The 13,065-nt window shown below is 55.1% G+C and overlaps 1 protein-coding gene across 1 annotated transcript; it reads right to left on the minus strand.

Annotated features, from left to right (window-relative positions):
• Window positions 1-2,887: 2,887 nt before the first annotated feature.
• Window positions 2,888-12,453, minus strand: DOLPP1 (dolichyldiphosphatase 1). The gene is made up of 8 exons (XM_026009484.2): window positions 12,163-12,453; window positions 8,310-8,410; window positions 7,965-8,049; window positions 7,770-7,869; window positions 7,442-7,540; window positions 6,790-6,918; window positions 6,263-6,352; window positions 2,888-4,398 (listed from the first exon to the last, which is right to left on the minus strand). Exons 1-8 carry the CDS (start codon window positions 12,236-12,238, stop codon window positions 4,362-4,364), a joined length of 717 nt encoding a protein of 238 aa, XP_025865269.1. The 5' UTR covers window positions 12,239-12,453; the 3' UTR covers window positions 2,888-4,361.
• Between the last annotated feature and the right edge of the window lie 612 nt (window positions 12,454-13,065).

The raw sequence follows: 13,065 nt of genomic DNA on the forward strand, positions 1-13,065 counted from the left end.
ACTCTGTATTCTAGGGCCAAAAAGTACTGTTTGGAATAGACACACTTAGCACAGAGGACCCCAATCAGTGTTATACAGAATGCTGGGGCGGGGGGAGGCAAAGAAACGCAGATTTAGTCATTACTTCTGAGGGCATGATGTGTGACCTCACAATCTGCAAGTGTTGGATGGGGACAAGCAAGTGTTCTTTGGTTTCTGGACACTCCAGGAGGTAAGTGTTGGGGACACTCACACTCACACTCCTACAAGATCAAGTTTTTCAATCCAACTGTCGGAGCGCCTGGGTGGCTCAGTCAGTTAAGCATCTAATGTTGGCTTAGGTCACGGTCTCAGGGTCCTGGGGTCAAGTCCCACTTGTGCCTTCTATCTCAATATCTTTTAAAAATAAATACAAAAGAAAAAATAAATAAATAAATAAATACAAAAGAAAAATAAACCAACCGTCATAACATAACATAAACCAACATAACAACCAATGTAATGTTATGCCAATGGACACTTCTGTCTTAGAATAAAATTTCTAAGGATAGCATCATGCACTTAGCCAATGGACCCAGAGAACAGTTGGCCCTGAGAGCGAGCAGACCCTGACGTCAAAGATGCAGATGAAGAACTTGGTTTTTGTGGGGGGTTTTGCAAAGTATGAGTGAAAAAGAATGGCTCTAAATAGATCCTGTGGGGATCCCTGGGTGGCGCAGCGGTTTGGCGCCTGCCTTTGGCCCAGGGCGCGATCCTGGAGACCCCGGATCGATTGCCACGTCGGGCTCCCGGTGCATGGAGCCTGCTTCTCCCTCTGCCTATGTCTCTGCCTCTCTCTCTCTCTCTCTCTCTCTCTCTGCGTGACTATCAAAAATAAATTAAAAAAAAAAAATTAAAAAAAATAAAAATAAATAAAAATATTTAAAAAAATAAAAAATAAATAGATCCTGTGCAATATGTTATTAAATTCGAAACTGTTGGGACGCCTGGGTGGCTCAGTAGTTGAGTATCTGCCTTTGGCTCAGGTAGTGATCCCAGGGTGCTGGAATCAAGTCCCACATCAGGCTCCCTGCATGGAGCCTGCTTCTCCTTTTGCCTATGTCTCTGCCTCTGTGTGTGTGTCTCATGAATAAATAAAATCTAAAAAATAAAAAAATTTGAAACTGTAACCCAATGAATGGGTGAAAATTGTTTACCTAGATCCCCTAAAGGCTTATCCAGGTTAGCATGAGCTTGCTTTGAGCTCTCTTCACTGGGAAAGTGCAGGGCCTGGAGCCTGCCAAGTGAGGGGAGAACCAGACCACCTGGAGCCCCAAACAGGGGGACTCTCCCAAGATCGGTGCTTTGGAAGATGCTGAGGAATGGGCTGAAGGGGGCCAGGCTGGGCTACGGATGAGGGAGCCACATGTGGAGGCTTCGCTGCCTCCTGGGAGGAACTGGTGTGCCCTGGACTCAGAGCCACCTGGCAGGTGGGAGAAGATAGATATTTCAAAGATGTTTATCAAGTATGAAGTAGAGTCAGCTAGGATTGGGGAGCAGACTAATGGGACAGGTCAGGCTGCCTGAAGGTGGGAATGGGTGGGGGGTGCTGTCAACAGGGGTGAAGACATCAAGTCCACTTGGGGCCCAGGGAACCCCCAGGGCTCACCAGACAGCCCCTTTCCCCTCTCCTCCCTGGAAAATCCCTGCTGGATTCTGTCCAGCTTGCTTGTTCCCTTCAGCTGCATCTAGTCGACTTCATACCTACCTGTTGGGTTCTCGTTTCTTAGCTATTCTATTTTTCACTGTTGATTTATTTTAAAATCTTCCAGATCTCACTTGAGTTTCCTGCCTCCTACAGATACTTTCAAGTTTGTCTTTTATTTCCTTAAAACAGTAAAACAACTTACTCTGTGCCTGATCATTCCAGTATCGTCCCAGTATGCATGGGTCTGCTCCACTGCCTGCTTTCTTTCTGATGGTTCTCAGTCATGGTGCCTTCTGCACCGGGCCATCTCGGTCTGTATTTTATGCACAGTAATTTAAAAACTACTTACACAGGGGCCCCTGGGTGGCTCAGTCACTAAGCATCTGCCTTCGGCTCAGGTCATGATCTCAGGGTCCTGGGACTGAGCCCTGCATTGGGCTCCCTGCTCGGCAGGGAGTCTGCTTCTCCCTCTCCCTTGCTTGTGTGCTATCAAATAAATAAAACCGTCAAAGAAAATGTACACAAGTAACTGAAGTCTCAGAGGAAGTTTCCTCCAGACATTTGTTTGCTCTTACCACATACCTGGGGTGAAGTCAACGTAACTGAATGTCAAGGTTCTGCGGACCCAGGGCAGGGATCCAAACCCAAGCTCAAGCTCATGGGAGGACAGACAGTTCCAAGCTCATGGGAGGACAGAGAGTTCTGATTCACCCTGACCCTGAGGACGTGGCCATTCTGCATCTCCACTTTGTGAACCAAGGAAGTCAACTCCCTACCCTGGGCCAGTCAGTCCTTGGCGGTGACCTGTGCTCATCTCATTCCCACAAGGCTGCCAAACACCCAGCTCAGTCTGCAGCTCTATCTTTCAAAGCAAGACACTGTCTGATTCAACAGGGAGTGGAGGCGACGGAGGCTTAGGAAGGGCACACTGGCCTATTCTCAAGGGCTGAGGGCAGAACCAGAGCCAGCCAGGACCATACCAGGGTCAGAGGGACCTGTAACTGAACTATAGGCCATGAGGTCCCCTCAGACACTGGTAGGAAATGTCACACAGGTTGTTTAAACCCCAGGTGTGCGGGTTGGAAAGTACTAGATGTCTTGGAGATGCTTATGCTTTTATGGTGTTAATCACATCCCTGCCCCTCAGGGTCACAGGTCCCCCATGGCCACCCCTCCCCCACCAGTCTCCTCATGAGCTCAGGCAACAGGTGCTCAAGCTGCCAGAGTTCAAGATTTTATTTTAAAACAATAGTAAACAATTTCATTGATTTTTCTTAAATCAAACCACCTCACACTTGGCTTGTCTCAGGCAAAAAGTACAAAATAAAAATAAGAAAGGAAGGGGAGGAAAATGTAGGGACTGACCAACCTTCCCCAGAAATAGGCCCCTGGTCCTGGCATCTGGAATGGCTTTTGGAGACTGTCTTTAACAAATGAGAAAAGAAAGCACCAAAATATTGTGCTTCAGCAGCAGATTAGGAACCTCCACAAAGAAAAAGGGTTGAGGGGGAAGGGAATACAGGTCCCAAGCAGCCTGGTTCAGTTCTAAAACTTCCAAGGAGTCTGGAAGCATCTCTTACTCCATTTGAGAGTGACTTAAGAGATTGGGCTCCTTCAGGAGTAGCCGCCCTCCACACTGGACAGTGGGGATCTGTGCACCCATACCCCGGACACAGGCTTAAGGATGCCTCAGCAAGTGCCCAGGCTCTGGGAGGGTGTCGAGAGGACAAGGGAGTGTTCAGAGTGAGGGGAAAGAAGGAGAGGGGTTGGGGAGAGGAGGAGAGGGGAGGGAGGGGAGGGCAGAGACATTAGGTACCCACAGCTCTGCTCCCCTCACTGGCTCCTGGTTCCTCTGCACTTTGTTTGGGTGGAGTTGACAGCTAACTGCTACTGGATGGCAGGACAAAAAAAGAGCTGTAAACAGCCTGGGTTTGCTCACCCACATGTGCAGGCTCTTTTGTCAGAAGGGGACCATTGTCTTGGGGACAGGGGACCAGAGAAAGCCCTTGTGGTGCAGGGTCGATTCGGGGTAGAGCACAATGATAGCAGCCGCCAGATGCGCACTCTCTCGGGGCTCTGCCCCCCAGACAAGGAAACACTGAACAAGGTTCTGGAATGGCATTGGTGGCCGGGAGGGCATGAGGGCGCTCCCCTCCTCCTGGGCCCCCAGGCCACCTCTCTAGCCCAGGGAAAGGCAGTCTGTCCCCTGGGCCCAGGGCAAAGGGCCTGGGAAGCTGACCTTGGCCCCTCCTCTGTACGTAGGGCAACCACGGCCGAGCAGGCAGGCCCTCCTGGCCCCATCTCCAAAAGCCCGTCCGCCTTGACAAAATCAAAAAATAAATAGTGTGTATTTTTCACGCCACCTGGATTTCCTGGCCCTGTGACCAGAGGTGTGAGCCCTCCTCCTCTACACCACGCCCCGGTGCCTACGCCAAGGGCACTTTCCCCCCAGCTAGGGGTGGGCAGCAGCACAGCGAGGGTCTCTGGCCGTGTGGCCCCCTGGCAGCAGGCCCTCCAGGGTCCTGGGCTGAGGGGCTGGCTCGGCCCTTTGGTCCACCTTGTTCGTTAAAATTAAAATAAGAAAAAAAAGGCTCCACTTGGTGACTTGGGTCTGTAGAGGTCTCTGCTTCGTCCCTCTGACTGTCATTCTGTCCATCCTGCAAGGCATCACGCAGGCCAGGTCTGGACTCATCAGTCACTGCAATTTCGTCCCCAGCTTACGCTGTCTGTTCCTACAAAGTGGGGGAGGGGGTATCAAATGAGGAACTCCTGGCATGCAGTGATCCAGGCACTCAGCTGTCCCTGCCCTAGCCACAGTGCCATCAAAATGGGTGACTGCCTACCCCAGTAGCCCCAGTGATTGGCTCAAATGGGGCCAACCAGAGCTCCCTGCCCTGGGACCTGGGATTTGAGACCCAGAGAGGATCAAGGTCTCCAGCTGGGCCTGTAACCCACCACGTCTCAGTCCTGGAGCTCAGGAACACAGCCATGAGACTGGGGAAGAGGAGGGCCCAGGATGAGAGACCTGAGACCAGAGGGACCCAGTTGGAATCCAGCTAATTATGGGGATTACAGATTATGGGGATTACCTGCCCAGCATGAGCAGGGTTCTGTTATCATTAATGTGACAACGGACAGGACAGTTCTCCACCTGGAGGTATGCATGCAAAGCCAGAACTGCTGACGGAGGTTATACAGAGGATCTGAGTATCTGTTTGGGGGTATGGCTATATCCACGATGGGCCCAGAAACCTGAGGCAAGCAGGTATAATCTCCCCCATTTTCTAGAGGGGCTGGCTAAGTTTCAGAAAGAAGAATGAATGGACTTGTCTAGAGTCCCATTTAACAAGTAGAAAACTAAGCCCACAGGTCCCACGGGATGTGGCCTCTGCCTCATCCCCTGCTCTGTCCCCTTGTTCCCTGGGCTCCAATCATAGCAGCTTCTGTCTGTCTGGTGGACTCACCAACCTCTGTCCTGTCTTAGATGCTCTGTGGGTGCTGTTCTCTCTGTAGAGTGCTCTCTCCCTGCCCAACCCAACCTCAACAGACCCACTCTTTCTCCAGGCTCAGGTCCACGGCCCACAGGGCAGCTAGCAAAACCACCACCCCCTGCCCCCATCAGGATCCTGTCACAAGCTCTCAGGCCCAGGACACTGATCACACAGACAGGTGCTTCATTCCTCATGTCTCCCCTGCCTGCCATGACCGTCTCTCTCTGTGCTACCCGCAAGTGTGCAGCCTGGCACAGAGCACCTGCATGTGGAAATTTTGGTAGATGAAGGCAACTGGTGGCCAGCCAGGTGGGGCCAGGTGGGGCAGGGCGCCTGGGCCAGCTGGGGCCCTTTCTTCAGTAATGGGATTGCCTGCCCTAACCTCCTCAAATCCCCTTTCCTCATGGATCCAGGGCTTTACTCGTAAGCTCATTAGGATAATTTGGACCATGATGCAGACACATTTCCCCGATGCTGCGACACCTGGCCCCAGCATTCTTCTCATCAGCATGTCAGGAAACCTCCCAGGCTTGCTCTGGAGCCTGACCTCAACTCAGCTCCGCCTCAGAACCTGCGGAGAAAGCTGGCCTTCCCCAGCCCAGTTGGCACTGCACCCAGGATTTGGGGTGAGTAGAGAGGGAGAGCTGAGTCAGAAGGCTCCAAAGCTCAGCTTTGTCCCGACTTGCTCTGCATCCCTGGGCAGCCCCAACTCCCTGTGCCTCAGTTTTCCCATCTGTAGGAAAGCATCTGGACGAAACAACCCCAAGGGGGGTCCACATACAGACACCCTGAGAATCTCGGCTGCCCAGCTTTCTGGTGTTGGGCCACAGGGGCTAAAACACAGCTCTGGGCCAGACAGCCAGGTTCCCTACCCGGCTCCCACATCCACCATTGGCAAGTCCCAGTCAAGTGATTCCTCCTCTCTTCTCTGACCTTGTTTCTCAACTGTAAAATGGGGCCCAGGGAAGGTTCAATGAGGTAGTGCAAGAAAAATGCTTAGGCAAGTGGCTGGCTATTGGGGAGCCCTCCAAAAAGGGGTACAGTGGCCGCCGTGGGGTTCTCCCTCACTGAGCCAGGCCCCAGTGTCTCCTGGCCCCTAACTCACCTGGCTTCTGCCCGGGTTACTGTGTACTCAAACCAGAGTACGTTGGGAATGAGGCTCGTGTCTCGGATTAGGAAGAACTCAGAGATAGGCCTGAAGAAACAGACATCCGGAAAGCCAGGACCACATCAGGGCATGAGCCTGTCACCAAGCCAGATTCCCCCACCAGTGCCCAGGGCTGGCAATGCACCCTCCCCCCATTGTTCAGAGAGCCTTTGCCTGGCTTGTGACCCAGGAGCCACTGAGAAACCCAGACATGTCACCTGTGCAACACCCAGGCAGGGGCACTGCCCCATGGTACGTACAGCTCAGCAGGCCTTAGGCTGCTTCCTAAGTCCCTGAAAGCCTAGGTGTGGAGAGGCTGGCCCCTTGGCTTCTGGGCCTGAAGAAACCCCTGGGGGAGGAGGACGCCGAGCAAGCAGGGCCTTCAGCTCATGCCCGCTGGAGGCTGGGACACCAGCGCCCTCCCAGGAAGCTGGAGGCTGGGGGCAGAGGTGGGTGGGGCAGCCACAGGGCCAGGAGGCGGTTACCAGGCTGCTATCCTAGGGAACAGCGGGGTGAGGACCTCCTGGGTGAAGGCGAACCAGGCGACGGCCATGAGGCTCCCAGCAATGCCCCCATAGAGCACCTGGCTCCAGGTGTGGTACAGCAGGTAGACCCTGGGCCAAGGATAGAGGAAGGTTCATGAGACCCCGTGGGCACAGGCCTGCACGATCCCCCCGTGCCCAAGCACTGGCTTCCCAGGGACCTGTGGGTGCACATGGGGAGACACATGCAGAGAGGACAAATTCCTGTGAACACATAGCCTCCGATCTACTTCCAGAAGGAGCTGCTCCTTCCAAACACAGAAGTGAAAGGATGGTTCGGCTGGGATTTGCCTCCCTTCTGTCCAGCCTTCAGCTGAGTCTGTCTGCAAGAAGCTCCTCCAGGACACTGGGAACAGATGGCTGATGTGTGCAGGTGTCCCCAGAACCTTGGGCTTGGCCAGGAGGAGAGAGCAAGGACCAGGCTGGAAGGGGGAGCGGACCTCTAGCCCTTTAACATGAGAGGCCTAGGACCCCCTTCCCAGCTCTGCTCTATACGCTCTGGGACTCGGGTCCATACAGAGGTCCAAACAGGGACCACAAATCCAGCAAGACCCCATGGGCAGGGTGGGGGTAGGGGCTCTCCCTCCCTCCATACCTGCTATAGGAGACTAGAAAGGCCGCGGTGAGGAGACCCAGGGAGAGCACGTGCCTCCACAGCAAGTCCAGGAACCTGGCGTTGTTTGTTTGGTGCATTCTGGGAAAACAGGCCTGTCAGACGGCCTCAGCCCACAGCCTGGAGCCCAGGCCTCCCAAGCAGCCCCTGGTCCCAACCAAATGCTGCCTGGGCAACTTCTCCTTGGCTGCAGCTCCTCCCAACCTGAGGGAGGCCAAGCCCCAAGGGTGTCCAAAGGGCTGAGAATGAGTCCCTGGCAGAGGCCAGCCTGGGCCAAGTCAGGGTCACCCAGATCAGGGGAGAAGCTCACCTTAAATACAGGAAAAGGAAGGAATAGACGGAGAAGAACCACATAAACTGGGAATGGCTGGAGGGCATTCCGTACTTGGTGCCCACTGCCATGTGGGGGCCTAGGAGAGAGAACAGAGCAAGATGGGAGGATGCAGGCCTCCCAGTGACATCCCGACCAGGGGCACCCCCCCGGACCCTGCAGCCCAGGACCTACCTCCACAGGGCCGTGGCTCCTGGATGACGTGTTTGATCAGCCAGTTGACCCCCTCGTTCAGTGCCAGGCCCCCGAGGAATGAAATCTGCCAGGAAGATGTGCGGTCAGCTGGGCCTCTGTGTGCCTGCTGGCTGCCACCCACGCCCAAAGACTGTAGCATCTGACTGAACTTCCCAGCCCAACCAGTAAACACCCTGGAACCAGTCAGGAAGCACCACAAACTTCAAGAAAGGTGGAGACAGGGCAGGGAAAGGAAAGCATCCAGGATGAAACGGTACAATGCCCCCTCCCGGTGGGGGGAATTGGAGGAGCAGAGGAGGGACAGCCAGGGATGTATTCACTCACCGTATGTAGCTCCCGCTTGAATATGATGAGGGTCACGAAACCAACAATGACGAATACAGGGCTGAGGCTCAGGTAGGCAAGGAGGTGGCCAGAGAGATCACCTGGGGTGAGTAGGGGGGCAGGGGGGCACAGGGAAACAAGATAAGGACAGAGCACAGCAATCAGAAGAGGGGCTAGCACCTAGCAGGTCAAGTGGGGCCTGAGCCAGAAAGGAAGGCCCAGAGGGCAGACCAGACAGCTGTGGATGCCTTAGTCTACAGGTGACCATACCAATTCAGCCATGGGCTGAGCCCTAATATTCATGGATCATAAGGGTTTTTTTGTTTGCTTGTTTTTTGTTTTTTGTTTTCATAGATCATAAGTTTTAAGCTGCCTTCACTGGCCTCATTCTATAAATGAAGAAAGAGTCCCACAGGGGCTGTGTGACTTGTCTGAAGTCACACAGCTAGAAGAAGTGAAGTCTGGCCTAAAATCCAAGTGGCCCACTCTGGCCTAGTCCAGATAGTAAACCCATAACCTTGCCAAAGCAGGAATTTGAATCTGGCTTGGTCTGACTTTAGAGGCCAGGCCCTGTGCCAGGAGGCATCCCGGGGCACATGGGTGCCTCTGGAGCACAGTGCTGTGCTGAGGCTGCCCCAGCCAAGCTCTGGGCCTCCAACAGAACCCAGGTGTCTCTGGACACCACAGAGTCTGACAGCGACCAAGTGAGGGGAGGCTGCTTTGCCCAACAGGCAGCCTCTCATTGGCAAGAAATTGGCTACCTACTACCTGCTTTTTACCCTCCTAACAGGCACGGAAAGGAGGCTGTGCAGGCACCAGGAGCCCCTCTGAGAGCTGAGGACCCTGAAGCCTCTTCAGTAAGGACACGTTCCCTCTTGGTTAAGGGCAGGGCTGACACTAAGTCCAAAGACTGCCTCCACCCTTAAGAGACAGGGCAGCTGTGTGGCCGCTCTAGGGTCAGAGGGCATGCATGGCTCATGGTTCAGCTCCTGTGCCAGTGAAAAGGGGCTATTAGCACTCAAGTCCTACAACTGTGGGAGCTTGGATGCGGCAAGGCCAGCTCAGCTCCTGGCACCCAGGACGCTTCCACGTTGGGAGAACTCAGCATGGGAAATGGCCCACAACACCAGCCTGGCCTCACACAGGCAGCAGGAAGGTGCCCACGCAGGGCTAAGCCCAGATTCCAGGCTGAAGAGATGGTCACATACCTGGCCTTACTCACATCTACCCACAGTAGGACTGGCTGAGAACCTGCATGGGGGAAGGAGCCAGCAACCTAGGTTCAAGTGCCACTGCTGCCCCAGGCCCACTGGCTAGGTGACACTGGGTGAGACCTTTCCCTTTCCTAGTCCTCTGTCTCCTCATCCACATGATGGCCTGGCCCCTTTCAGCTCTAAGATTCTGGGGCTTTTGGCTGCCCAGCTAATGTTCCGAGCACTGGGTTGTGAGGACAGGGAGAAGCTGGTGCCCCCAAACCTTGGGCCATCTCCATGGCCTGTCCCATAACCAGCGCTACCCTTGGGCCTTCCTGCAGATGCTGTAGAGGCTCTGGCCTCTCCACTCTCTAATAATCTAAGTCCCTCCATGGCTCCCTCTGCCCTTGGGATGAGTCCTACCCCAGGCCAGCTCATCAGGTCCTGCACAGTCCTGGCCCTGCTTCCTTCCCACCTTTGCTCCAGTCCCCAGGAACAGAACTCTAGTTCCCTGAATGCTCCCTGCCCTGTCCCACTTCTGGACTTTGCACACACAGGCTTCCCCAACTGAGATGCTGTCTGGGTTAATGCAACATAAATTAAGTAGCCACCACAGTGGCAAAAAAAAAAAAAAAGACATATTCCTAGCATTGCAGAGCTCTCAGTCTGTGGTGGAATCTATAACCAGGGCATCACTAATGATGCACTCATATGTGGCTATGCGGCCGGTATCTTTCTCTCCCTCTACACAGCAGGCTCCAGGAGAGCTGGGACGGGGTCCCTACACCCTGCTCAATCTCCCAAGCCCAGCCCAACACCTGGCACTCAACTAGGCTTAAAAACAATGCTAGGGGATCCCTGGGTGGCGCAGCGGTTTGGCGCCTGCCTTTGGGCGCAGGGCACGATCCTGGAGACCTGGGATCGAATCCCACGTCGGGCTCCCGGTGCATGGAGCCTGCTTCTCCCTCTGCCTAGGTCTCTGCCCCTCTCTCTCTCTCTCTCTGTGACTATCATAAATAAATAAAAATTTTTAAAAAAATGCTAAAAAAAAAGAAAAAACAATGCTACATGAGTAAAGAAGGGAAGAAGCAAGGATTGGTGTAGTGAGGGTACAAAAGGGGCCACAGAAGAGTTAGCAGGTGACTCGACCTTGAACAAGGCCCCCAGGCTCACCCAGGCTCCTCCTCCAGGTACTCACAATCCCTGCAAAGAGCCCCTTGTCACACCCTGTGTCATGCTGCTCACAAATGCCAGGTTCCCTCTTCTGGTTTGTGAGCACTCAGAGAAACTAAGCTACTCTGAGGCCAGGGAGAGGAAGTCTGAAAATGCTGAGGCCTTCCAATCCCTTCCCCTCTTCAGCCCTTGGTTTCCCTCCTGTAAAGTGGGGTTTTTTGTTTGTTTTGGGTTTTTTTACAGTCCATAAGGCAGGGAGTGTACGGGCCTGTTCACCATTCTAAACCCTGAGCTAGCCCAGGGCCTAGCACTCAGGAGGTGCTCATTGAATACTGGCTGAACGAATGAGGCATAAATGAGGCATAAATGAGGCATAAATGAGGCGGGCAGGCAGGGTGAAGGCCTGGCAGGGCTGCCCCACCCCCTGCATAACCCAGAACACCTAGGGTCAAAGTTCCCTGGCATCTCTGTGCCAGAAAGCAGCGTGAACAGGCCAGTTCTGGGGCAACCAGGGCTCGGTGAGGGGCCTCCAGGCTCACCCAACACTCAACCATCCTACCCTGGGAGGGTGAGGTGGGCCTGAGATGGTTCTTGAAAGGTGAGCTAATATTCACTGCAGTTACATACTGAATGCTTACTGTGTGCCAGGCATCGCACTCAGCATTTCTCATACCACCTGTAATCTGTTTCTCACATCAACACTACAAGGAAGGCACTGTGATCATCCCACTTTAGAGATGAACAACTGAGGAACAGAGAGGTGAAGTCACTTGCACCAGGCCTCAGCCTCAACTGGAGCCCAGGCACCTCTGACCCTAAGGCCCGAGCTCTCACCACTCTACTAGCCTCCAGAACGGTTGCTAAAGGACTTCTCAGCCGGAAAAACCTGCACTTCTAGAGATGGGTCTGATTGGGAAACTCCAAAAGTCAGATGCTAGGGGCTGCCAGTCCCCTGACCCGGCCCCCTCTGTTGTGGAGCAGTTCCCTGCTCAGGGCGTGGCACAAGTACTCTAACAACGAATAGCTGCCCGGCCTCGGTTTGCACACTCCCAGCAGTGGGGAGCTCTTTGCAGCCCAAATACGCTGTCTGAAGGAAAGAGGCACTCCCTGCACGCCTAGGAGGGAGCCTGGCCTCTCGGCCTCCAGGGCCCCAGAGAAGAAGGGCTCGGGTCCAGGCCAGTCATCCCTTGCCGCCTCATGCAGACCCCAGCCCCATTACAGCCCACCCGCGTTCCCGGACCCGGGAGGCGGCCCGGCCGCGCAGCCGCAGAGTGCGCGAGCGAGCCGCTCACAATTTCGCCCAGCTCATCGCCGCACCATTGCGCCTGCGCGGCGCGCGCGCCGGCCGAGCCCCTCCAAGGCTCACTATTTGACAGTTCCCACCCCGGCCCCCCGGCGCCCCCGCCGCGAGCTGGCGCGGGCCGGAGCGCCCGGGGATGACAGGCCAGCCCCAGGAAGGCGTCCTCCGAGACGCGGCCGCCTTTTACCTGTAGGATATTCGACGTGGGTGAGGGTCACCGGCCGCCATGAAGCGGGGAGCGAGCACTGTCCGTCCGCTGCCATCTTACCCGGAGACCGGGCTTCGCCGAGTAGCCAATGGGGAGCCAGGGGGGCGGTGGTCCTGACCTATCACGCCGGGGAGGCGCCGCGTGCCCAATCGGAGGCCGATACAGGTAGCGGCGCAGCCATTTAGCGTGCGGGCCCTGAGGCTGACCCGAGCGGCGAATCAGAGAGCGGGGCCCCGGAGCATGCGAGCCGACCGCGCCGGCGTCCAATCCGGGGCGAGCACAGGTAGGAGCCTGGCCAATCAGAGGAGAGGAGGGTTCCAGCGCACAACAGAGAACAGAGCAGCCAGTCACAAGGTGAAGCGGGCTCACAGAGTGAGCGGCACAGGCCAATCAGGCGCTAGCTTGGGGGGCGTGTTGAAGTTTGGTGGGAGCTTCGGTTTGCCTGGGACCTGCGCAGAGTGGACGCGGCCTCTGCGGTGCCCCCAGCCTGGCCGCGGTCGGCGGGAGTTGGGCTCTAGTCAGAACGCACGTTCGGGTCTGAGCCGACCCACTTTTAGTTATGAGTAAACTGCGGCCAAAGACCGACCCTTGTGTTAAAGTGTGTGGGGTGGAGGAGGGACTCCCGGAGGGGCGGGGGTGGGGACAGTCGGCGCCCTAAGTGCTTTGCGGAGTGGAGGGCGGCCTGACTGAAGTTGGGACGGACTCCCTCCTTCTTTCCTTCAATTCATTCATTCGGATGTTTTGATTCAGTCACGTTTATTTTGCTTCTTGGGATCTTGGCATCTTGGGAGTGTTTTAAAGGAGAAGCCTGTTTGCCACCTACACCTCAGTTTCCCGGAAACATTCCTCCCAGTGGCCGCAGGGCCCTGCGTAAACAGCCAC

This window comes from Vulpes vulpes, chromosome 2 (genome assembly GCF_048418805.1).
Source record: "Vulpes vulpes isolate BD-2025 chromosome 2, VulVul3, whole genome shotgun sequence".
Classification (NCBI taxonomy): domain Eukaryota; kingdom Metazoa; phylum Chordata; class Mammalia; order Carnivora; family Canidae; genus Vulpes; species Vulpes vulpes.

Coding starts and splice junctions, on each gene's coding strand:
- DOLPP1 (XM_026009484.2), bottom strand. CDS start 12,238: ATGGCAGCGGACGGACAGTGCTCGCTCCCCGCTTCATGGCGGCCGGTG. Junction 7,541..7,769: donor TTCCTTTTCCTGTATTTAAG/GTGAGCTTCTCC, acceptor CTGTTTTCCCAG/AATGCACCAAACAAACAACG. Junction 6,353..6,789: donor TTCCCTAGGATAGCAGCCTG/GTAACCGCCTCC, acceptor CTGTTTCTTCAG/GCCTATCTCTGAGTTCTTCC.